This window comes from Alligator mississippiensis, chromosome 4 (assembly GCF_030867095.1).
Source record: "Alligator mississippiensis isolate rAllMis1 chromosome 4, rAllMis1, whole genome shotgun sequence".
NCBI lineage: Eukaryota > Metazoa > Chordata > Crocodylia > Alligatoridae > Alligator > Alligator mississippiensis.
The window spans coordinates 74,039,814-74,066,418 of NC_081827.1; the positions used below are offsets into that span (position 1 = coordinate 74,039,814).

The window sequence follows — 26,605 nt, forward strand, 5'->3', positions numbered from 1 at the left end:
AGTACATGCATCTGTTGATGATATTTAGCTTTTCAATCTCCCTCTCCCTGCTTCTTCACACTGTCTGCAAACCTGACAGGCATGGGAGCCAGCAGGAAGCTGATAACAGTGTTTATCAGCCCATCAGCAAAACCAAAGTCTCTCTCATTAGTTTGAGCTCTTAAACAGCTTTTTCCAAGGAAGAAATGGAGGGACATTACCAGCTGCCCTGTTGATTAGCTCCAAAAAGCCCTAAGTAGACACTGTTCTTTCTGCCTGTCCCAGTGAAATTAGAGACACACACACCTCACAGCATTAGCTAGCATACCACATGCCTAGGATCCGTGGGGCTGGGATTCGTATTGTGGGACACAGGAGGGAGGGAGGAATCCCTGCTTGAGGGCAAGGGGCAAGCAAGGCAAACCCTGCTGTGCCTGCAGTCTCCACCGAAGCACTGGCTAGGGAGCGGAGGGGCAAAGCCAGCCTTGTTTTCTGGAGCAGATAGCCCAGCCCAGGGCTGCAAAGCACCTGGGATACTGGGGAACTCTGGTTTAACATAAACCAGGAAGGAGTCTGGGACAGACATTGCATAAACTGGTTTGACCCAAATCAGTTAAATCTGATACTACAATCAACCAGGTTTGTCTTAAACCAGTTTCAGCCATTTTGAAGCTGGTTCATGTGCTCTGCGCTTTTGTTCTGTTATAGGTTTAAACCAGTTTCTGATCACTTCAACTGATTTGTGTATTATGTCTGTCCCTAGCCTGAGAGACAAACAGCAGCATCACACTGGGGGTGGAAAAGAGGGGAGAAACTGGGGCACCAGACACCAATTCAGGGGGGGCTCCAGAATGACAGCCCCTAGGAAGCCTGCACCTCTACTGCAGCCTCCTTGGGGGAGCTTGTGCCAAAGCAGCAGCAACTTATGCCATTGTTGCCACAGCCTGCACAAAGAGGGTTAGTATTCTTCTCCCCTTCCCCACGCCCATCTGTGCACATACGTGTGCACGCACTTGCATACAAACACAACCACCCTTCACCCCCACCCACCCACCCCATCTTTCCTGGAACCAAAATCTAAAGTTACACCTCTGGAGGCAAAGATCCCTGTGCTATAATCAATTTGACAGTCAAATACCAAAACCCAAGCACCTAATAATCTTTAATATATTTCCTCTAACAAAACTCTTGTAAGGACGGGAACTACTATTATACAGTCTCCACTGTACAGACAAGGAATCAGTACCTGAAAATTCTGTGGCCGAGCAAAGAATTAACCCTTTTTTCTTTATACCAAGGACAAAATTCTACTCCATCTCTGTGAGCAATGAAGAAGGTCTTAATATAGAACAGAACTGACACCATTCTGAGACAGGACTGAGTGAGGCTGCAAAATGGCAGCAATACAGACAATGTCTACAAGCAGGCGCATTCACAGTCCAAAATCTGCTTCCCACTGGATCCCCAGCAGGGTCGGGGGGGCAGAGATTGGGGGCCCCCACACCTGTCCGGCAGGAGCCCGTCTTAGGGCTCTGGAGGCGCAGGTGAAGGAGCTCCGGGAGGAGGTTAGCAGGCTGAGGGGTATCAGGGAGGCGGAGGATGAAATTGCTATTTCTTTTCCCTGCAGGACCAGGCACCTAAGGAAGAAGCATCCCGGGGACTGCCCTCCACAGCAGAGTGGCAGACGGTCACACCCAGGACCGGAGCTGCTCGCAGCGAACAGGTACCAGTTCCTCCAGTCCGACTGGAGAACAGGTACGAGGCCCTGGCGACCCTGCAGGAGATGGAAGGAGAGGAGGAAACCCTTGGGCAGGAAGCAACACCACACTCTCCATGCTTCAAACAGGTCAAGAGAGCCAAACGGACCCAGAGGAGGAAGCGACGAGTGCTCATCGTAGGCGACTCCATCCTGAGAGGTACGGAAGGGCCCATCTGTTGCCAGGACCCCTCAACACGAGAGGTCTACTGCCTGCCCAGAGCAAAGATTCGGGATGTGACGGAAGTAATCCAGGCCAGGATCAAGCCCACCGATTACTACCCCATGGTCCTAGTCCATGTGGGTACTAATGATGCAGCCAGGAGAACCCCCAATTACCTGATGGCAGACTACAGTGCTCTGGGCGGTGTGCTGAGGGAGTCTGGTGCACAGGTGGTATTCTCTCCCATCCTACCAGTGAACAGACGCGGAAGACAGCATGAGAACTGCATCAGGGAGACCAACTGGTGGCTTCGGCAGTGGTGTCTCGAGGCAGGCTTCGGCTTCCTGGACAACGACCCACACATTACGATGAGGGACGTGCTCAGTTGGGATGGGCTTCACCTGTCCCCCAAAGGTAAACGTGTGTTTTCTTCTAGGTTGGCGGATCTCCGCCGGCGGGCTTTAAACTAGGCTCGTCAGGAGGAGGAGAAGATGAGGGCGGGGGAAGCTGTGGACCACCAAACCATGTGGCACCCGCAAGGACAGCCCAGCCTGAAGAAGGAGAACATTGGGAACCTGCAAGCCATGGGGCAACCAGCAGTACAGCACAGGTAAGCAACAAGAAGGTAAGAAATAAGGGGCCCCTTGGGATTCAGAGCCGGGGGGCAGCAAAGGCACCAGTTACAGGGCTCAAGTGCCTAGATACTAATGCTGGGAGCATGGGGAACAAGCAGGATGAACTAGTGCTCCTGCTTGCAGAAAACACCTATGACTTAGTAGGGCTAACAGAAACCTGGTGGGATTCGTCCCACGACTGGGCGGTACATATTGAGGGTTATAGGCTGTACAGAAAGGACAGGGTGGGGAAGAAAGGGGGAGGGGTTGCGCTCTATGTCAATGAGCAATATACATCGACCCTCATCAAGACGGAATCGAAAGATGAGGAAGTAGAAGGATTGTGGGTTAGGTTACAGGCGGGGCAAGGAGAAAGGGATTTGGTGGTAGGGGTCTGCTACAGACCCCCACATCAAGAGGAAGAACTAGATTTGGGGCTCCTGAGGCAGCTCTCGGAGACCATAAAAGCTAAAGAGGCGGTAGTCATGGGGGACCTAAACTACCCAGACATCTGCTGGGAGATGCAGATGGCAAAGTCCCACCGTTCACGTAGGTTTCTAACCTGTGTACAGGACCTCCACCTGACACAGGAGGTACACGGTCCCACTAGAGGGAATGACTTACTGGATCTGGTATTGGCAATGGGGGATGACATGGTAGGGGATCTACAGATCGGTAGCCATCTGGGGGACAGTGATCACCTAATAATAGAATTCTTCATAAGACGTCGAGTGGGTAAGGTAACTCGTAGGGTGAAAGTGCTAGACTTTAGGAAAGCTGATTTCAATGAACTCAGGCAATTAGTCAAGGATGCACTGCAAAGTAGGAGTTTTGAAGTGATGGGAGCCCAACAAGGGTGGCTGTGCCTTAAGGAAATGATCCTTCAGGCACAAAGGGAGACAATCCCGATGCGAGGAAAAAGAGGGAAAGGGGCCAGGAGGCTTCTTTGGCTGACCAGAGAAATCCAGGGCAGCCTAAGGGCCAAAAGGGGAGCACATAAAAAGTGGAAACAGGGAGAGATCACCAAAGACGAATATACCTCCTCTGCTCGTGCTTGTAGGGAGGCAGTTAGATGGGCCAAAGCTACCATGGAGCTGAGGATGGCATCCCAAATTAAGGATAACAAGAAACTGTTTTTCAGCTATATAGTGAGTAAAAGGAAGGCCCAGGGAGGAATAGGACCCCTGCTAAATGGGCAGAAGCAATTGGTGACGGACGGGGGGACAAGGCTGAACTCCTCAACGAGTTCTTTGCCTCAGTGTTCCTAAGAGAGGGGCACGACAAGTCTCTCACTGGGGTTGTAGAGAGGCAGCAGCAAGGCACCAGACTACCATGCGTAGATCCTGAGGTGGTGCAGAGTCACGTGGAAGAACCGGATGCCTTTAAGTCAGCAGGCCCAAATGAGCTCCATCCGAGAGTACTGAAGGCACTGGCCGACATCACTGCACAGCCACTGGCGGGAATATTTGAACGCTCGTGGCGCATGGGCCAAGTCCCGGAGGACTGGAAAAGGGCCAATGTGGTCCCCATTTTCAAGAAGGGGAGGAAGGAGGACCCGGGCAACTATAGGCCAGTCAGTCTCACCTCCATCCTTGGCAAAGTCTTTAAAAAAATTATCAAGGCTCACATATGCGAGAGCCCGGCAGGACAAATTATGCTGAGAGGAAACCAGCACGGGTTCGTAGCAGGCAGATCGTGCCTGACTAATCTAGTTTCTTTTTATGACCAGGTTACGAAATGCCTGGACACAGGAGGAGGGGTGGATGTCGTATACTTAGATTTCAGAAAGGCCTTCGATATGGTATCCCACCCCATACTGGTGAACAAGTTAAGAGGCTGTGACTTGGATGACTACACAGTCCGGTGGGTGACGAATTGGCTAGAGGGTTGCACCCAGAGAGTCGTGGGGGATGGGTCGGTTTCAACCTGGAAGGGTGTGGGCAATGGGGTCCCGCAGGGCTCGGTCCTTGGACCGATATTCTTTAATGTTTTCATCAGCGACTTGGACGAGGGAGTGAAATGTACTCTGTCCAAGTTTGCAGATGACATAAAGCTATGGGGAGAAGTAGACACGCCGGAGGGCAGGGAACAGCTGCAAGCAGACCTGGACATGTTAGACAAGTGGGCAGAAAACAACAGAATGCAGTTCAACAAGGAGAAATGCAAAGTGCTGCACCTAGGAAGGAAAAATGTCCAGCACACCTACAGCCTAGGGAATGACCTGCTGGGTGGCACAGAAGTGGAAAGGGATCTTGGAGTCCTAGCGGACTCCAAGATGAACATGAGTCGGCAGTGTGACGAAGCCATCAGAAAAGCCAATGGCACTTTATCGTGCATCAGCAGATGCATGACAAACAGGTCCAAGGAGGTGATACTTCCCCTCTATCGGGCGCTGGTCAGACCTTAGCTGGAGTACTGCGTGCAATTCTGGGCGCCGCAATTCAAGAGGGATGCGGATAACCTGGAGATAGTCCAGAGAAGGGCCACTCATATGGTTAACAGCTTGCAGACCAAGCCCTACGAGGAGAGACTAGAGAACCTGGACCTTTTCAGCCTCCGCAAGAGAAGGTTGAGAGGTGACCTTGTGGCTGCCTATAGGTTCATCACGGGGGCACAGAAGGGAATTGGTGAGTATTTATTCACCAAGGCACCCCCGGGGGTTACAAGAAATAATGGCCACAAGCTAGCAGAGAGCAGATTTAGATTGGACATTAGGAAGAACTTCTTCACAGTTCGAGTGGCCAGGGTCTGGAACGGGCTCCCAAGGGAGGTGGTGCTCTCCCCTACCCTGGGGGTCTTCAAGAGGAGGTTGGATATGCATCTAGCTGGGGTCATCTAGACCCAGCACTCTTTCCTGCCTATGCAGGGGGTCAGACTCGATGATGTATTGAGGTCCCTTCCGACCCTAACATCTATGAATCTATGAAAATGCAAGCTGTGCAATAGCAACAGAGGTGCTGCCACTACTGTGTTTCTCAGGCTAAACTAATAGCTATAAGGCAGCAACATTGATGCAGTAAGATTTGGGTGTAATGAAGGAACTTCCTTTCTCTAGCCAAACTGATGGCCCCTCACCTTGGGCTTGAGAAGATAGATACAAATGCAAGGGACTTTGAAGTCAGCTAAATGGATGGTTTTCCTTCAGGAAAACTCTTAGTCTAAGTACAGACAGTCAAAAAGCCCAAGGCTGAATCAATTCAGTCTCTGTATGTTAGTCTAAGCTGCACAGATCAAACTGAAATAGATGTAAACAAACATTTACCTTTGATTTAGGAAATGCAGCCACATGCCTGCAGTGGCTCAGGCCAAAAACCAGGGGGGGGCGCTACAGCACAGCTCTCTGGCTGTGTATTCACTTCCTCTTCCTGCTGCCCCCGAAGTCTCTGGGATTTACAGCCCAGAATCACAGCAGCAGGACTCTGCAGGGGTGCTCATCGTTTCCTCTTCCTGCTTCCATGTGCCTGTGGGATTTGTAGTCCACAGTCACAGACAGCAGTACATCTAAGTGAGGGAAAGGGTCTTTAAGCCCCCTTCCTAGCCCCAGACGCCAGCTGGGTTTTGCCTGGGGGGGGGGAGTCCCTCCACCACCCCACCCCATAGACTGGGCTGCATTCCAAGCCAGGCATGTCCCTCATACCCCCCTTTTCAGCCAGCCCTCACTGCTCCAGCTAGGGAACAGAGGAGTGGGGCCAGCCCAAGGCTGAAAAGCATGCTGGGATACTGGGGGACTGTGATTTAACCTGAACCAAGAAGGGGTCTGTGACAAGTTTCATGAACTGCTTTGAAGTTCAGTCTGATACTACATTCAGCCAGATTTATCTTAAACCAGTTTCAAAATGGCTATGTGCACTGAACTTCTGTTCTGTTACAGGTTTAAATAGTTTCTGATCACTTAAACCAGTTTATGTGCAACTTCTTTCCCTAGTCTTAAGCACTTAAATCTGCTGAAGTGGCGTCTTGCGTAGGATAGCACTTCAGTCTCTGCTTTCATTTAAACACTTGCTACAGTCCCATTGATTTCATTTGGCTATGTATACTGAAGCAGCGGGTGTAAAAGCTGTATAAAACAGAGGTACTTTACTCAGGTATTAAAGGTATTTTTCCTTTCCATTTTTACAAAGTTACAGATAACAGGAGAAAGGAACGTTGCACTGATTAACATTGTATAACACAGATAATTATAATCTAATTGAGTGAAAAACAGACCTGTATTAGAACACTGGAACTACACACATACATGAGGCTTAGGAGAACCTTCCTCAAATGTGGGTTGGCATTTGATTCAAAATGCACAAAAACTCATACAGTTCAAATCAATGGCAACAAACTATCCTGAGGACCGGGATACAGTCCTGAATGTTAAAGTCTAGTAGAAGAGACCATTGTTAGAAACTAGGAAAAGAAAACAAGCATAAATATTTTAAATGGGTTAGAAGCAATATTATAAATACAAACTTCACCTTAGGATGGAAAGTTCTCCTCACACCCTATCTATCTCAGAATCATTTTTCACACCCATTCTTGAGGTACAGACACTTTTCATATTGGCTTTTTATCTGACTGTAGAATGGTAGCACCAAAGTAAATCTCTAAATTGCTAAAGCATTACCATTCTGAGAAGAAGTCTCTATTTTCCTTTTATGATTTTTATTTACTGAAGGGGAAGGAGTGTTTTGTTTTGTGTGTGCTTTCTATTTTATGCAATAGAAAGTTAGGACAAATATCTTAAAACACAAGATCATATTTTGGTACATGGAAACAAAAATAAAACTTTTAATCTTTGTTTACTCCAAGTATAAATGAAGTTTGGAAGTCATACATGAGAAGTATCAGCACAAACCGGTAACAAGGTAGCCACACTCAAACCATTTTAAAAAGTTAGCCTTCATACCTTGGCAGAAACAACAGTTACTTTGATGAAAAGTACTCTCCCTCACATGGGCTTGATAGGATTTCAATGCTGAGATGCAACTCTCAAAGTACAAATGGAAAGGGGACTAACCTATGGGACTAACCTATCCCTGGAGCAAAGATTCGGGATGTGACGGAGGTAATCCAGGCCAGGATCAAGCCCACCGATTATTACCCCATGGTCCTAGTCCATGTGGGTACTAATGATGCGGCCAGGAGAACCCCCGATCACTTGATGGCGGACTACTGTGCTCTGGGCGGCGTGCTGAAGGAGTTCGGTGCCCAGGTGGTTTTCTCTTCCATCCTACCAGTGACCGGACGAGGAAGACGGCAGGAGAACTGCATCCGAGAGACCAACTGGCGGCTTCGGCAGTGGTGTCTCGAGGCAGGCTTCGACTTCCTGGACCATGACCCGCACATCACGACGAGGGACATGCTCAGCTGGGATGGGCTTCACCTGTCCCCCAAAGGTAAGCGTGTGTTTTCTTCTAGGTTGGCGGATCTCCTCCGGCGGGCTTTAAACTAGGCTCGTCGGGGGGAGGGGAGTACGAGGGCAGGGGAAGCTGTGGACCACCAAACCATGTGGCACCCACAAGGACAGCCCAGCCTGAAGAAGGAGAACATTGGGAACCTGAAAGCCATGGGGAGGCCAGCACAACAGAACAGGTAAGGAACAAGAAGGTAAGAAACAATGGGCCCCATGGGACTGGGAGCAGGGGGGCAGCAAAGGCGCCAGTCGCAGGGCTCAAGTGCCTATATACTAATGCTAGGAGCATGGGGAACAAGCAGGATGAACTAGCGCTCCTGCTTGCACTAAACACCTATGACTTAGTGGGGCTAACAGAGACCTGGTGGGATTCATCCCATGACTGGGCGGTACATATTGAGGGCTATAGATTGTACAGAAAGGACAGGTCGGGGAAGAAAGGGGGGGGGGGGGGGTTGCACTTTATGTCAGTGAGCAATATACATCAACCCTCATCAAGACAGAATCCGAGGCTGAGGAAGTAGAAGGATTGTGGGTTAGGCAACATGGGGGGCAAGGAGAAAGGGATTTGGTGGTAGGGGTCTGTTACAGACCCCCACACCAAGGGGAAGAAATAGATGCGGGGCTCCTGAGGCAACTCTCGGAGACCATAAAAGCTAAAGAGGCGGTAGTCATGGGGGACCTAAACTACCCGGACATCTGCTGGGAGACGCAGACAGCAAGGTCCCATCGCTCACGCAGGTTTCTAACTTGTGTACAGGACCTCCACCTGACACAGGAGGTGTATGGTCCCACTAGGGGGAATGCCATACTGGATCTGGTATTGGCAACGGGAGATGACATGATAGGGGACCTCCAAATCGATAGCTATCTGGGAGACAGTGATCACCTTATGATAGAATTCAACATAAGACGGCGAGTGGGAAAGGTAACTAGTAGGGTGAAAGTGCTAGACTTTAGGAAAGCTGATCTCATTGCACTCAGGCGATTAGTCAAGGAAGCACTGCAGATTAGGAGTTTTGATGGGATGGGTGCCCAAGAAGGGTGGCTGTGCCTAAAGGAAACGATCCTTTGGGCACAAAGCAAGACAATCCCCGAGCGAGGCAAAAGAGGGAAAGGGGCCAGGAGGCTTCCATGGCTGACCAGAGAAATCCAGGGCAGCCTAAGGGCCAAAAGGGGAGCACATAAAAAGTGGAAACAGGGTGAGATCACTAAAGATGAATATACATCCTCTGCTCGTGCTTGTAGGGAGGCAGTTAGGCGGGCCAAAGCTACCATGGAGCTGAGGATGGCAACCCAAGTAAAGGACAACAAGAAATTGTTTTTTAGATATATTGGGAGTAAAAGGAAGGCCCAGGGAGGAATAGGACCCCTGCTAAATGGGCAGAAGCAATTGGTGACAGATAGAGGGGACAAGGCTGAACTCCTCAACGAGTTCTTTGCCTCAGTGTTCCTAAGCGAGGGGCACGACAAGTCTCTCACTGGGGTTGTAGAGAGGCAGCAGCAAGGCGCCAGACTTCCATGCGTAGATCCTGAGGTGGTGCAGAGTCATTTGGAAGAACTGGATGCCTTTAAGTCGGCAGGCCCGGATGGGCTCCATCCGAGGGTGCTGAAGGCACTGGCCGACGTCATTGCAGAGCCACTGGCGGGAATATTCGAATGCTCGTGGCGCACGGGCCAAGTCCCGGAGGACTGGAAAAGGGCTAACGTGGTCCCCATTTTCAAAAAGGGGAGGAAGGAGGACCCGGGCAACTATAGGCCGGTCAGTCTCACCTCCATCCTTGGTAAAGTATTTGAAAAAATTATCAAGGCTCACATTTGAGAGAGCCTGGCAGGGCAAATTATGCTGAGGGGAAACCAGCATGGGTTTGTGGCGGGCAGATCGTGCCTGACCAACCTAGTCTCTTTCTATGACCAGGTTACGAAACGCCTGGACACAGGAGGAGGGGTGGATGTCGTATACCTGGACTTCAGGAAGGCCTTCGATACGGTATCCCACCCCATACTGGTGAACAAATTAAGAGGCTGTGATGTGGATGACTGCACAGTTCGGTGGGTGGCGAATTGGCTAGAGGGTCGCACCCAAAGAGTCGTGGTAGATGGGTCGGTCTCGACCTGGAAGGGTGTGGGCAGTGGGGTCCCGCAGGGTTCGGTCCTTGGACCGATACTCTTTAATGTCTTCATCAGCGACTTGGACGTGGGAGTGAAATGTACTCTGTCCAAGTTTGCAGATGACACAAAGCTATGGGGAGAAGTGGACACGCCGGAGGGCAGGGAACAGCTGCAGGCAGACCTGGATAGGCTGGACAAGTGGGCAGAAAACAACAGGATGCAGTTCAACAAGGAGAAATGCAAAGTGCTGCACCTAGGGAGGAAAAATGTCCAGCACACCTACAGCGTAGGGAATGACCTGCTGGGTGGCACGGAGGTGGAAAGGGATCTTGGAGTCCTAGCGGACTCCAAGTTGAACATGAGCCGGCAGTGTGACGAAGCCATCAGAAAAGCCAATGGCACTTTATCGTGCATCAGCAGATGCATGACAAATAGGTCCAGGGAGGTGATACTTCCCCTCTATAGGGCATTGGTCAGACCGCAGTTGGAGTACTGCGTGCAATTCTGGGCGCCACACTTCAAGAAGGATGCGGATAACCTGGAGAGGGTACAGCGAAGGGCAACTCGTATGGTCAAGGGCCTGCAGACCAAGCCCTACGAGGAGAGACTAGAGAAACTGGACCTTTTCAGCCTCCGCAAGAGAAGGTTGAGAGGCGACCTTGTGGCTGCCTATAAGTTCATCACGGGGGCACAGAAGGGAATTGGTGAGGATTTATTCACCAAGGCGCCCCCGGGGGTTACAAGAAACAATGGCCACAAGCTAGCAGAGAGCAGATTTCGACTGGACATTAGGAAGAACTTCTTCACAGTTCGAGTGGCCAAGGTCTGGAACGGGCTCCCAAGGGAGGTGGTGCTCTCCCCTACCCTGGGGGTCTTCAAGAGGAGGTTAGACGAGTATCTAGCTGGGGTCATTTAGACCCAGCACTCTTTCCTGCTTATGCAGGGGGTTGGACTTGATGATCTATTGAGGTCCCTTCCGACCCTAACATCTATGAATCTATGAATCTATGCCTTTTCCAGAGTCCAACAGGTGCACATATTCGAGTGAATGATGGAGTCTTTAAATTGTTGAGTATATAAAGTCATTGAAATTTTACTGGCCTTTCATTTCACTAAGCCATGTGAGCCATTGACTTTTCAATGAAAAACCACTAATGTAACACTATTAAATAAAAGATAAAGTTCTGTACATCATTGCTATAATACCCTTTGTTTACTGATCCATACAGGAATGGTTAACCTCATTATTATATAAACACTTTGGAGTTATTGATCCAGAATTATTAAAACTATAGTCGGTGCCCTTAATGGTTCGCTGGCTAGGTTACAGGTTAATCAGCAACAAGACAAAAGATTGAGGATCAACTTTGGGGCTCTCGTTCTTCCTCAGTAAAAGCAGTTTATAGGAGAACTTCAGCAATTTTCATTGAATTTACATAAAGTTAGAGTATCTGCTGAAACATCTTACCACAGCATATGCTGGATTAGCTGTTTCCAAAAACTGCCAAAATTTCCCTAGACACTTAAAAATCAAGCAAGTGAGGGAGGTTCAAACAAAAGTTATAAGGACAGGTTGAATACAACTCAAATCAATGCAACTTGTTCTGTTTAGTCTGAGTATTACTGATAAAGAGTTGCCTAATATAATATAAAACATCTCAAAGTTACTTGTTTTTATAATTTGAGAATTTAGTTAGTTCTATTTCAATGAGCTAAAATGACTAAATCACACTTCTCTTTTCATTCTAAATCAGTGGGTTCCACCTACAGTGCACATGCCAGATCCAGCCCCTGAAGTGAACTGTTTTGGCCTGTATCCTGGGGAAATCAGTGGCAAGCAACTCACCTAAGCTCTGCACTTTTTTGCTAATCTTCTTCACTGCCCTCTCTGCTGTTTCCCTGCCTCCTCCCTTATGATAGATGCTACTTACTAGAAGTAAGCTTTCTCCTTTCCCCTCTGACACTGGCAGCCACCTTCCCCCGACCAAATCCCTGGAAGGGAGTGGTGGCCTGCAGAGCCCCTGGCCCACTGCTCAGTTCTAAAGCATTTTCATCAAGTTTCTATCATTGTTCCACAATTTCCCTTCCCTACATTTCTTCTGCCATCTACACATCAGTTTAGATATGCAATGACTAGCCAAGGAGACCCTGTAGCTGCAATGCATCAAACCTACTTTGTTGAGATTTCATGGGTCATTGCAACCTTAGCCTCATTTGCCTTTGCCTGTAATAAATGCTAAACAACACTACCACTTCATGCAAGTAGGACAGATATATGGCCACCTTAGCAGCTGGCATAGAAGTAGCTCTTTGTCCTGCTGTCAAAAGGGCCAATATAAACTGAGAGGATACAATATTTTCCCAAAACACAATCACCATAAAATCCACTGACCCAGGAATTAAGAGATCCAGTGTTTATACAATATTTCATCTAATATAAAACACTAGTTATGCTGCCGAACTTGCTGGGACTAATGAACTATATTTGAATACCTAGGATGAAACTCTACCTTCAGTGAACTCAGAAGTTCACCCAAAAATCCTTTGACGCCTATCTGCTATATATGCTCTTCATTTAAAACAATCTGAAAACATGAAATGTATGGGAGGAGAGTACCAAGTTTCCCACTTAAATAAAGTTACTCAGGCCCAGTCCAGGAGCACAGTTAAACATATAAATAATGCCAGGCAAATCAGAGATTTATCATTAGGGATCTACCAAATTCATGATTTTGCAGTTTTGACAGAAACTGCAAATTTGGAAGGCCCCCCATGAGAAAGCCCAGTCCCTGTAAAAAAGTACAAAGAAGTGGGAAAACAGTCAGCAAGTGGAGGGGGAAGGGGGAGAAAAAAAAAGGGGAGCTACCCTGGGTGTCCTAAAGCAGGGGGAAGGGAGAGAAGTGTTCACAGAAGGGTGCAGCAGGCCTCCACCATGCCTCTGTTTGGCTGAGGGGCCCCAAAAGTCCCACCCCTTCCTGAGGAAGGGGGCCATCTGTCAATCTCTAGGGGGGGAGGAGGACTTTTGGGGCCCCTTGCCAGAGGTGGGAGAGCACCTGCTGCAACCCATTAAAACATGGCAACCAGTGCTGTGCTGGGACTTTGAAATCCAGAGACAGCTGCCACAAATTAGGCAGATCCCTGCTTATCATGCATTTAAAATTATGCATGCATACAAATGAAGTTGCATCTACAACACTCTTAGAAATTTGTTGTACCTTGGAATTTGGATGAAAAAGTAAGTGGGCAACTTCTTCCTACAACTTAAAGCACCAGTAGCATAACTAGAGCAAGACAACTGGGGCAACTGCCCCAGGTGCCAACTTGCCCAGGAGGATGGACGGGGCAGCAGGGGAGAGGGAGAGAAGCACTGCCAAAAAAAGAGCTGCCACTGGCAGTTATTTGATTGCACCTACAGCATGGTGGAAACTGGAAGTTGCTGCTCCCCCTGTGACCCAGGCGCCTGGTTATGTTGCTACATCACTGTGAAATACTGGAAAAATCCCACTCCAAAATGTGAATGGAAGATCAATGAGAAAAGAAAAATAAAACCAAACAAACAAACAAAACAACCTAACTTTCTCTTTCCACAAGTTTAGGAAGAAAAAAGTTGAAATATTAGAAAAATCTACTGTAGGGAACAAATTCACTCTAGTAGTGAAACTGGCAAGATGATCTCATATCTTTCTCCATCTCCTAACTCTCACAATTCTCAAAAAAGTTCAAATGCCTCTGCTTCCAGTAACTAGAAAAATCATTGCCAATCTGATTAAAGTATAACTAAGTGTGAATGATTTTTAGAAAATATGCCCCTTTCCTGAAAAAAAATAACTGTCTTTAATATTATTCCATAAATCTTAAGGTAAAACAACTTATTTATAAATCTAAAAACATAAAATGTTAAACATGTGGAAAAACCCTAACCTGCAAACTAGCAGAGGTTTAACAAAGTACACTGTATGTTTACTTAAAAATGACCTGTACATACTCCCTTAAGAATTTTCACTACTAAGTCAAAAAGAAAATTGTGATTAAGCAAGTTTTATATTATGATATGCTTGATTTCATTTAAGCTTACACTAGACAGAAAAGGAGATTAATATATTATGCAGACATTTTTATTAGGTTATTTAATTTCTCAGAATATAAGTATAATTGGAAAAAATTAATCTTCCATCTATTTTAGATCAAAGGGTTTGGTGCCTTTTGAGCATCCTCAATATTCTGTCTCAGTGTAACAGCCACTGATGAAGTCTCTGTTACATTATTAGTATCCCAGTCAATGTTCCCCATCACTGTATCATATACACATCATATTAAGAGACTGTTTCTTTATCATCTTTTTTCCAGAACACTTAACTTCTACATCATATGCTCCCCAAAGTAATTCTCTGCTGAACAATTCTCTCAGCAGTTCATTGAGATACCTCATTTCTTTTGCTTTAAAATCCTATACCATAGTCAAACTATTAGCCTGATTATTCTAGTACTACTATTCAGAACAATCATCCTAGCTGAATGGAAACTGTTTCTGTAGTAAAACAATTAGAATAAGGACTAAGAGCAATAGTTTATATAGTTGGTATACAGTACCCAAATCATACTAGCACAGTTCTGAATGAGTAACAATATGAGATGCTTCAGCAAGTTGTTCAAAAAAGCAGCATATTAAAAAAGTATATTGTTCAGCATTCCATAAACTAATGTTATGAAAAAGGCATACAACTTAAACTAAATTAACCAATTATAAAGAAAAAAGTATGTTGTGTAAAACACAGCATGTACACGATTAACAAATATTGCCACATTATCGTTTGGTCTGCAGCATTCAACACCATGGGAAAAGTCACCGTTCTCATCTGGTTACAATACTTTTCCCCAGAGCGTATCAATGAACTACTAAATACAATTCATCCACCAACACTAAAGAACTTATATTAATCATGCTATGCTTTAAAATGATGTCAGTCTTGCTCTATTAAACTTAAATAGAAATAGACTCAAGTAATCTTAAAGTCAATGACTAGCTACCAGTTGCTGAAATCATCTTTTACAAGTTAAGCAACAAATGTTTTTGCAGGTGGGTTGAAGAATATTAATCTTTGTTTAAAGAAATTACAATTTCACCATACACCCGTACATACACATACACACACGTGGGTGCCTATCCAAGTCTATACACCCTGCTGAAAAAGCAAACAAAAACATACCTCTGTGAGAGAACAATGTTTCAAAATAATTTGTTAAAAGCCTAAAAAATAAGGAAATGTCCCAGTGTTAACTCTCAGAAGCAGAGCAGTGTATATATAACACGCTATTGAACTGGAATCCCTCTTGACTGTGGAAGACTGCCTCTGTGACAAGAGCAGACACTGAATTAACCTGCTGACATGACGACCAAATGCACAGAGACATTCCAAAGCATTAAGAAAATATAAAGGCAGGGAGAAAAGCATGCCATCATGGAATATAGCTGGATAACTTGGTAATCTTGTATAATGTTATTATTTTGGTCAAAAGTTCTCCAGAACAAGATGCAAATAAATAGCAGAAACTTTACTTCCATTGCTTCAGAACTCGAACAGAAGGAAATTAAGTACAGTATTATCCTTTCAAAATCATTTTAGCTGCCAATTACCAGTTAAATTTAATGAAAAATTGCAAGAAATACAAGTGACTCCAAGTGTCTCTGCTATGAGTATTTGAAATTATTATGTAACTTCGGTAACATGTCATGGTTGTAAAGTAAATAAACCAAATCACCATTGTACTCGAATGTTCATCTTGCTGAAAAAATGTGTGATGAAAATGCATTTTTATTTATGCTAACAAGTTTGTACATATTTCCAGAGTTTTACCAGTATATCTTTTCCACTGCTGTAAGTTATATTTACTGAATAAAAAGACATCATGATGCAGCCCTTACCAGGGTCAAACTCTCTTTGAAGCCAACAGCTGTTCCACAAGAAAAAGGAATCACTTATGCTGGAGCTGCAAAATGTGTTAACAAAACTAGTCAACATGGATTTTAAAACATGGTTTTGCCCCTTTTTGTACCTTTGGGATCATGGTTTCATCGAGGGGGACTTACAGGAAATAGCCAGTACCAGAGTTCATATACTGGATATACTAATTTGATATTCAATGAAAGGTTATTCTGTATATCTGCACAAGAGCTTCTTTGTTACCAAGTTAAAAGTACACAGTCAAAACATCCTCATATGCATATAAATAAGTTCCGGTCAGAAACAGGATATGAAAAGGAGATAAGTAAATGGGACAGAAGGAGAGAATATAACTACACTGTCTGCTAAAAACAGTGAGTTCATCCCATCCTCTGCCTCAAGACACCTTGGGCTCCTCCCTGGTTCCTCCTCAACCCTCACTGAAAAAGAGTGGAGTCCAAAGTGGAAACCATAAGGACATCTCACTAATGGGTGGAGCAGCAACAACATTTGACAGTAAGAAAAAAAATAGGTATGCCTCTTCTCTAAAATGTCTGTGCAGCACTTTGATTTTATAAAGCGCTATATAACTTTTAACTATCAAAGAAAAAAACCTTCCCTCCCACTCCCTCCCAACTTGGGAAAGAAATAACAGGGAGAAATCCATAGACAACTGTAACTGGAAAGGAGAGAAGAGAGAAAAGATGGTATACAAAATCTGTTTTAAAATATCTTGAGGTCTTTTAAAATGCATGAAACTTCATCTAGGATTTCAGAACAATTTGCCCCTTGCTTCTTTTTTTTTTTTTGTGTATGGATCAATACAACTAGAAACTGGAACGCACCTTTACTCAGCCTTCCTCACCCTCCAGTAAGACACTTGTCTGAGGCAACTAAAGGACTTAACAGTTTTCAGATAAATTCTTTATTTTGCTCTGTTGTCTTCTAGTGGCTGCATCCTATGACCATGTGATGAAGCACGCTGTGCCAACACATAACTTTTATATCCATGACAGAACTGATGAGTTCTTCCTCCTAATTTAATCTTCTTCAGCTACTTGATTAGAATGAGTCCTCTTCCCCACAGTAGCTTTTAAAAAGCTTTAAAAATGACAGCCAACAAAATATGAGATGGTCCTTCCTGTTTTAACTTTAATAGAAGAAAAGGAAGTTGTCCAACAGACTTCCCAAGTGAAAAAAAAATCTCATATTTAATCATCGTCAACCACGTATAACAGTGCATGTATTTTAGACTAACTTCTGCTTCCACTTACACCAATGTAAATTCAGAATAAAATTACTATAATGGATCCACAGGAATTATGACATAATTCAGTTCTCAATTCTGGAATATGTTTTTCAAAAAACAAAGAATGAACAAACCACAAGAGTCCACTAGGCTAGCGCACCATATTTGATAAGTAATGGCACACAAACTGTTGCTTGCATGAGCACATTCAGACAAGTGCTCATGCACAATATGCAGCACCACAAACCCATCTGCAGTGCCACATGCAGGCAACCCCCACACGCTGCTGATTTGCAATGGGAGGGGGGGGGGTGATACTGGGAGATCCCGGTGTCAAAAAACCCTGTGTCTAAAAAAAAAAAAAAAAAAAGCGAGGCAACACACATGGCAGCAGCATGTGCTGCCTAAAACCAGAGCCTGGCTGGCCAAAGCCACACTGCAGCTGACTGCCAGGCTCACTGCTGCAGGTTTGCCGCAGCTGCAGCTCCTGGAGGGCCCCAGGACCACTGGTAAGGTGCTGGCACCTGCGTCCTCTACCCTACCCAGGGCAACATGCCATGCACCAGGGGATTCTCCAGGGAGAAGCAGCAGCAGCACACATTGTGCCACTGCTGTTTGTCCCTGGGGAAACACACATTCCCACTTGTAGGGACGTCCCCACATGACTACTACCACCTTTGACTCCCTAGCCTGAAAGATCAGGTGCCTGTTTACAGCTGGCTCAACCAACAGCACCCTTCAGCATGAATCCAGAACAGTGCTTGAACATGTGCCTTAGAGGCCATAGCAAAACAGATTCACCAATCTGCTAGCCTCCAGCTCTGAAACAGCAGCACAAATAGTCTCTGTGGCATCTGTATCAGAGCCATGGCAAAGTGTTTTTCTGAGATTAATAAGTGGCAGAGAGAAGGCTGTTTTCAATGGGAAAAGAAAGCCAGGAGCTGGCTTGTTTCCATGGAAACAGTAGCAGCAGCAAGCAGAACAGCTGTAGCAAAATAGGCAGAAGTTAAGGAGGCAGAAATCTTTCTTATTTTACCTTGTTGACATGTCAGTAGAGCAGATACCATCTACATTCAGGGTAAGCCAAATAGTTTTTGTTGAACAGGTGATTTATTAAGTAACACTGATCAATTAAGCCTGCTAGCAGCCAGCACTCCCAAAGACAACTACTAAGAAGTCATCCACGATATGATTTCGTCCATCTGTGGCTCCATGAAGATATGGAATGGATACGCATCTCTGTAATACTGACACATCATTTCTTCTCATAAAGTACAATTTCTACAGTTGCTTTAAAAGCATCAACCATCCCTAAATATTTCAACCAGACTAAATATTTCAAACAGAATGACTGGTTCTAATTAATTTAACCTAACATATTGTTTCCCATTAAGAAAACAAAACAAAACCCAAAATCTACCACTTTTCTTAACAAGACATTAAAAGGAAATCCCTTTCAGTTTCTTAAGATCCACTACTATTTCCTTAGGACACTTCTGTAATAATTTCCAGACAGAAGGGGACAATATGACTGAGCAGCCCTCGGAAAGTATTTTCAGATGCTACACCTGCTTCTGTTGCAGGAGCAAAAATGAATAGTAATGACTTGCACTTGAGATTTGAAAGAGTTTTCCTCTTTCCTTTTTAAGAAAGTGGATAAGCCCTTATCTTGTACCATTACTTTGCAAGCAAGTATTCTTGCAAATTCTTTTTTTAAACCTGTCATATTTCCTCTCTCCTCTCGCCATGTCCCAGTCAGACTATCCCAGCAGTGTTGCTTCCAGAACTAACATTTTAAAAGCCTCATGCATTATTAACCAGTCAATTCCTATGGCATACAGTCACCTTATTATGGGACACAATTTAGAAACCAAAATTAGATTAATTCATAAATTAAAGAGTTCTGATGATGCTTTAATAATACAGTATCCAGTTTAGTTTACTGTCACTGGCTTCAGCATTCTGAAGGTGGTCTATAAACCCACACTTTTTCCCTCTCTCACCTTGCTAAATATAACCTATTCTTATTTTCAGCACACAATCCTCAAGATCAGCTTAAGGATTTTGGAAAAGTATATCCAAATAAGTCTTTGAAAGACAGATTTAGTATTTTAAAAAGTACAAACTTCATGATTCCCACCCACTTCAGACAGCTCCAGCTGTTTGTGCAGAAACAGAGTGAGAATTCTAATGTTTGCAAGAATATTTTGTGAAGGACAGGTATGCAAGTGAATCCAAAGCCAAGACAGCAAAGTGCTCAGAGCTTTTACGTGCACAGGTCTGATGTTAGCACTTAACGTATTAGTCATTTTTTGTTATCATAAACCTGCCCCTGGTAAGTCAGGTGAATGTTAGTTCCCCAACCTGTAACACAGCCATAATGGCTAAGAACAGACAATTCAGCCTCAGGCTTTTTGACTGATTCAGTCTCTGCAGGTTAGTCTAAGATTCAAAAATTGAACCAATAAGCAAATGAACAGACATTCACTTCTGATTCAGGAAATGCAGCCACATGGCCACACATAGCCAGCATGGGCTGTGTGTTCATATCCTCTTCCTGCTGCCCCCAAGGTCTCTGGGATTTGCAATCCAGACTCACATCAGCCAGACTCTGCAAAGTTGCTCATCACTTCCTCTTCCTACTTCCAGGTGCTTCTGGGATTTGTAGTCTGCAGTCACAGCCAGCACCAAGTAAGCAGGGTAGGGCAGCTCCATGGTTGGGGGAAGGGAAGTGTAGCCCCTCCCCCCCGACCCCAGCAGGGGTTTGCCTGGAGGGAGAGCGGAGGTGGGAAAATGAGCCTGCCAGTGAGGCAGTTCTCATTGCTCTGGCTAGCGAGCAGAGGGACAGGGCCAGCCCTGCTCTGTAGAGCAAACAGCCCAGCCCAGCGCTGCAAAATGCTGGGGAACTCTGATTTATTTTGAACCAGGAAGGGGTCTGGGACAGAAGTTTCATAAACTAGTTTGACCTAAATCAGTTGAGTCTGATAGTACATTCAGCCAGGTTTATCTTAAACCAGTTTCAGCCATTTTGAAATTGGTTTGTGTCCACTGAACTTCTGTTCTGTTACAGGTTTAAGACAGTTTCTGATCACTTAAACTGGTTTATGTGTAACTTCTGTCCTAGCCAATGTGACGGAGGGGTTATGTGACTCGATTCTAACAACAGAGGGTTAGGGTTAAAATGCAAAAGGCTTTACATGCAGTACCTTGTTTAGCCTACTAGCCCATGCTAGTTTCACACTGCTTATCCACCTAACTTTGCAGCTACTGCCCCACAGCTGCAAAGGGATTTATTAAGTTACATCAGAAGTGAGGACTACGAGCCCTGGGTGTTGAAAAATATAAAGCTATTTCTGAAAGGCTTTAGTAGGAACTAGGGATACCTCACTGTCTGGGGAGAGGTTGGGGGGGGGGGAGGAGAGAATATCAATAACAAACATTAGTGAACTGTTTATACTTGATTATATTTGAAGTGGTCTTTCAAAAGGAAAAAGGACAAGAACACTTTTTTTCTAATTTAAACATGAAATCTAGAACTAGACTTGGCATTTCTAGGTCCCTCTTGGAATTATATATGTCCCAATCAAAAACATTTATGAATCCCAAAGAACGGTTCTGTTTGTACCCCTTCAAAACAGAGCTTAATTATGACTCTCATATTTTCACTTAGTTATTTTTAGATTTATCTTTGCAATTTGCTGTTCTTGATTGCAATCAATACTTCCCATTTATATAGCAATTGCCCTCTAAGGATGCAAAAGCAATTCACAGACACTAAGCCTCAGAATACATTTATAATTTTAAAATAATACCTGTTTTACAGATGGGTACGCCAAGGCACAAAGAGGTTTGCTCACTTACTCAAAGCTCTCTCTTTTACGCAAGTACCCTAGCACATCTTTCTGTACATGCATAACAGTATTTTGCTAAATAATGATTTGTAAATGATTTCTCTACTACTTATGCCTGGAGCAAAAGAAAGCTGTTTTAAGATTACCGCGCTATTTAACTTCAGCAATTTCTATTCTATAGAATTTGACAGTGATGAAACAAGAACTGAACTACACCAGAAAGCAGCTATGGAACTTTTCCTAACTGCAGTTCTTAAAAAGTTATTCTTCACATGCAGAAGTTAAAAATGCAATACAAATACGTGATATTTATGAAGTAGCAGGAAAAATATTGCTTATTTGTCTTTTCCTTTACTAATATAATGGGCTGGAGGGAAGGAGGGAGTCAAGCATTAGAAAGGGGCAAATTCTTAAGGAATTTCAAATGGTATTCAATGGTTTGTCATTCTATGGCCATTCATTAAACAGATAACTATCTGTAGCCATCTTTTATGAATAGAATTGAAGTTGAGGGTTTTTTTGGAATCATGGAGAGAGACAAATACATCTTTTGCCAACTAGTTATTTTTACTATCTATATAACAACATTTGATGGCCTTGCTAGAATACTCCCTTCTCTCTCCCCCCTGCCCTCCCCCCCCCAACAGATTACCATGGCAACTTATATTTGAATTTCTATAAAACTTCTATTTTTAGAGATCACAGTTTGGGACAAAAAAAAATCACAAATCATTAATATTATTTACTATCCTATTACTAAAATAATTAAAATCCACTTTGGATCATTGCTGGAGTTGATAGGTCAGAACTTGGTGAAAGTAAATTAGGCAGTAATCCTAAAGATGATGATTTTATATATATTTCTGGAAGCTTATCACCAAGCGTCTCTACAAACTAGGATAAGTGGCATGCCAATAAATCTACATGGCGAGACCAAACAAAACTTTATCCCCAGTGACATCAGCAAGAGTTTTGCTATCTACTTCATTGGGAACAGGATTGCGTCCACTATGTTTATAAATCTGTGCATCTTTTGATTTCACACACAGAATAAATACAAATTAAATCAGAACAATCACAAAGTGATAATTTTGTTTTGAAAATACTCTGCCTGAATCAGCAACAATACATCAGTTCCAAAGTAAAGTTCCCATCACTTAAAATATTATTAGATGTTCATTAGCACTTACAAATACACATCTATTTTCTGCTTTAAAAGTCACTGCCAATACGCAAAGTGAACCTCCCTATCAGAAATATCACCATAAACAGCACCAGACTTAAGGAAAAGCAAAAAGTTGAATTTAGATAGTGAGGTTATAGGTCTGACTATGATCCTATTTCTGACTGTTTACAACAACAAATCCAGGTACAAAAAGATCCAAACTAGTTTTCAAAATCTACAGAAAAAATAATTCGCATCTGCCACTATTGATTTGTTGGTAGTAACATAAATTTGTGTTCAATTTTAAAAACTCAAAATATCCACTAGTGGCAACCAAACCACTGATAGGAAAATATCAAGTGTTCTGGTCAGGGCAGACACTTTAGAATTCAATGTTTAAAGACAGTACTGAGAAATTCAATGTAATCAAATACATACCTGACGTAACCACCACACTACAGGTTAATTACATCCATGTAATTAACATGTTTGTATGTTTCACTGGTTTCTCCCATTTAACTTTTACTTCCTAGTCATCGATTCTTTGGCAAAGAATGCTGGGGAAAAAACTCCACAAGATAAAACTACCCATTCAGTGCCGTCAGCACAGTCACTAGGAAAATCCAGCTGATGAATATACTGAAAATATTTTGCAATGGAATTTGGAAGCAGATTGATATTAGTCAGATATTTAGAATACACCCTATTTTTAAACTGCAGCAGAGGTGTTATCAATGCATGTGTGTCCCATTAAACAGTAAAAAATAGATTCTGAAAGTTTTTGGGGGTTTTTTAATTCTTAAAGATCCTCTGATTTTAGTATCATTTGAAGCCAGTTGCACAGCCAGAATAAATGAATTGCTGCAGCCTTGGACACCCTGGGGAATACTAGCAATCAGCAAAGAAAAGTAACTAAGAGGCCTCTGAGCAGCTGAGAGAGTTGTCTCCTACTTCAGTCCTCTCCTTGCTAAGGGCCTGATGGTACTCCATTCGAGTCTGGAGGAGTTTAGCAGTTAATTACAATGGGAGCCGTTTCAGCCCTAAAGACATGATTCAGCAAACCTCTTAAGCACCCCCTTAAATTTTATACAGGAGCAGTCTGACTGAAGTCAATTCCATTACTGAGATGGTAGAGTTCAACACGGGTGTGAGCATTCTCAGGATTTGAACCTCTTAGAGGAAACCCTGTTCAGTACAGAGTGAGAGCAATTTTCTGTTTACAAACATAAGCACACTTGTTAGTACAATCCCTTCCTGTCCCAAGGGTTACACCAGGGCTGCTTTCCTGCATGAGGGCTATTGGCTTGTAGGCTTCGTTTTTGTTGACTTAATTAGAATCAGAAAGAAGCAGAGCTGGAAGGGACCGCCAGAGATCATCTAGTCCAAGCCCCCTAACTGAGGCAGGATCATCTGTATCCAAATTATCCCATACAAACCATAATCTAAACTTAATCTTTAGACCTGGAGAAGCCTCCCTTTCTTTTTCTCCAAACCTTGCCCCTGATGAGCTTCCAAGAGGGAAGTTTCAGAGACCTATTTAGGCCCAAAGCCACAGGTTGGAGGGGCCAAACCTCAGGGTCACACTGACCAGCAGAAAGCATCTGAGGGCACCTCCAAACCTCCAGCCTGGGCACGGGCTGCACATGTCAATGAAAGCTGGCTGGAAACCAACTGTGACGTTATTACACATGTTCCAGTACACTTTCCCAGCTGGCTGGACCTCTCTTAGGCATCATGGTTAGTCTGCACAGCAACCAATCTAAATGGACTACACAATTAAGCAGGTAACAGCATAACAGATGTAATGGGTAGAGAGAGCTTTAAAAACACCTCCCTAAATCAGAGGTACAGGGAGGATTACCTTAAGAAACCAGTGACTAGAGCCAACTGGAGTGACTCCCACCCCCAGGGGAGAGTCACCTTCAGAAACCAATGGCCAGAGCCAACCGGGGTCACTCCCACGGGAGAGTCACCCTCAGAAACCAGTGACTAAAGCCAACTCGGGTCACCCCCTGCTACACCCCTTACCATAATGATACATCTTCCAGAGCTGAGGGACTCCCATAACACAAAAGCCCAGGGAAGGGCAGAGGAGATCACGGCTCAGCCCGCTGTCCTCGAAGCCACCTTGGCAGGGCCCTCCAGCAAGAACAGGCTGCAACAGCATCACCCATGAAGCCCTGGATCCCCTCCAACAGCACCGGTGACATTCCTGCCCCCCAGACGCCCGCCCTGAAGGGATGAGGGACCCAGTGGGTGCACCGCTGCAGGGAGGGGCACAGGCTGAGGACTCTTACCCTGGCGGCCCGGGAGGAGTAGGGGTCCTCGAAGAGCGCCCATATGCGGGGCTGCAGCCTCTTCCAGCGCCCGCCCTTGGCATCGGGGGCACCGGTGGCGGCGGCAGCAGTAGCAGCGCCCACATCCTCGATGCCCAGGCGCTTGGCGGCCAGGTCATCGTCACGGTCGGCGCCGTCGGGGACCGGCTCGCCCGTGAGCAGGTCGGGGGCCTCGAAGATGTCAAGCGCCTCCTCGGCGTCGCGGTGCTGGCGGTAGGTCATCCAGCAGCAAGGCTCCACGTCCGTCTCGTCGATGCCCCAGAAGGCCAGCTCCTCCTCGAAGAGCGGCCCGCACACGTCGGCCGGGCAGTGCAGCTTGCCCGTGCGGTAGTAGTTGAGCACGTAGGCGAAGACGCCCGGGTGCCGGTCGAAGAAGAACTCGGGGCAGCCGGGCTCGGGGCAGCCGCCCGCGGGGGGCTGCGGCGACGGCGGCGGCGGGGGCGGCGGCTCGTCGGCGCCGGGCGCGGGGGACTCGCTGCGGGACTCGCAGGCCAGCAGCGCCAGGCGGGTCCCGGGCAGGGTCTTGAGCGTGCTGCGGTACGTCTCGTGCCGGGTGCCGCCCACGTTGAGGATCACCCTCTCGTGGTCCTCGAGCTTTCCCATCTCTCGGCCTCAGACATGACTGCGGGAGGGAGGGAAGACGAGCGGCACCCGTGAGCGCGGGGCAGCCACCGCCGCCCGGCCCCGCCCCGCCCCGCGGCCCCCTCCCCTCCCCTCCCCTCCCCTCACCTCGCCGCGCGCGGGGAAGAAGCGGCTCCTCGTCCTCCGGCGGGCTCGCTCGGCTGCTCTGCGCCTCCCCCGCCGCCGACCAAGGGCTACTTGTTGGCGGTGTCCAGGCGCTGCTATCGTCCTCCTCCTCGGCGCGATCACGCCTCCCGCATGTCAGTATCAGCCGCCGCCGCCTCCCCGCCGTGCAGGGCGGCGCTCCCCGGAGGTGGCGGCTGTTGATCTGCCCGCGCAGCCACAGGTGCCGGCGCTGCCCCGCTGCCCTCAGGCTTCCCAGGTGCCGCTCGCGAGGCAGCTCTGCTGCGCGTGCAGGCGGGAGCCTGGGACTTGCGCCTTGCTGCCCGCTCCCGGTTGCGGCAGCCGGCTCCCTCACCTGTGGCTTCAGGCTCCGCCAAGTCTCGCCTCCCCCTCCAGCCTCGAGAGCCCCGCGGGCCGGGGGAGCCAGGCGGGGGAAGCGGCGAGGAGGCCGCCCCTGGCTTTTTCCTCCAGCCCCGCGTTGTTAATGGGAAAGTCCGCGGCTAAAAGCAAGGAGGGCGTTTGCGAAGGAAGGAAGCAGCTCTCGAAGCCTCCTCCAGCTGTCTTGTCCATGGCCCAAAGCAGATGCAGTCAGTGAAAACTCTCCCGAGCCAGAATGCCCTCTGCCTGAGGAATGGCGTTTGTGCCCGAAAGCTTGCAAGGAAGAATTTCTCCCACTGCTTTAGTTGGTCTCATCAAAGATATCGCATCTCTGCCCAAAGAAGCTGCATCCCTCTACACAGCTGCAACTATTGGCAACGTATAGGGGGTGCACACAGGTACACATGCAGCCACTGAGCGTGCACCCCCTGCAAAAGGGTGTGTGTGGCAGTTTACTCTCCATGAAAAGGCAGCACCTATGGGCAGTTGCCACTCGCCCCCCTCCCACACACACCAATGCCACTGGCAGCGTCTGTGGGCAGTCCACAATCACTGCTAGCCACCGCCAACACTGCTGGCGCTGCTGTGGGAGCTCCCCACTTGCCTCCACCACGCTCCTGCAGCTAACAGCACCGCCACAGCCTCCATGGGCACACAGCGTTCATGGCGGTAACTCCGGAGTAGCCCCACTATAGGGCGACATTAGTTCCACTGCCAGGCTCTGTGGGCATTTCTACATGTGCTTTTTTTCCAGCAACGCAGCAGAGATCTGCTTTGGAGCAGGCTCGATGAATCGAGCTGAGGCACACCACGTTGCACCGTGTGCAGTTGTATAAGCAGCAAAATGTGCATCAGCACACAGCCCATGGCAGCAGTGCACTTTTGAGCCAAAGCACCTCCAAGGTGTTTTAGTTCAAA

The 26,605-nt window shown here is 46.3% G+C and overlaps 1 protein-coding gene across 4 annotated transcripts in view; it reads right to left on the bottom strand.

Annotated features, from left to right (window-relative positions):
* KCNC2 (potassium voltage-gated channel subfamily C member 2) overlaps positions 1 to 26,142 on the bottom strand; it is a 189,182-nt gene extending 163,040 nt beyond the window's left edge. For 2 of the 4 annotated variants that reach the window (XM_059726096.1, XM_059726095.1), the window contains exons 1-2: positions 25,295 to 26,142; positions 24,527 to 25,187 (exon numbers count right to left, since the gene is read on the bottom strand). In XM_059726096.1, coding sequence (XP_059582079.1) covers positions 24,527 to 25,168 — 642 coding nt within the window. In that variant the 5' untranslated portion in view covers positions 25,169 to 25,187; positions 25,295 to 26,142. The remainder of the gene's footprint in view (positions 1 to 24,526; positions 25,188 to 25,294) is intronic. The other 2 variants (XM_059726097.1, XM_014595924.3) reach the window with 1 other exon arrangement.
* Positions 26,143 to 26,605: the final 463 nt, after the last annotated feature.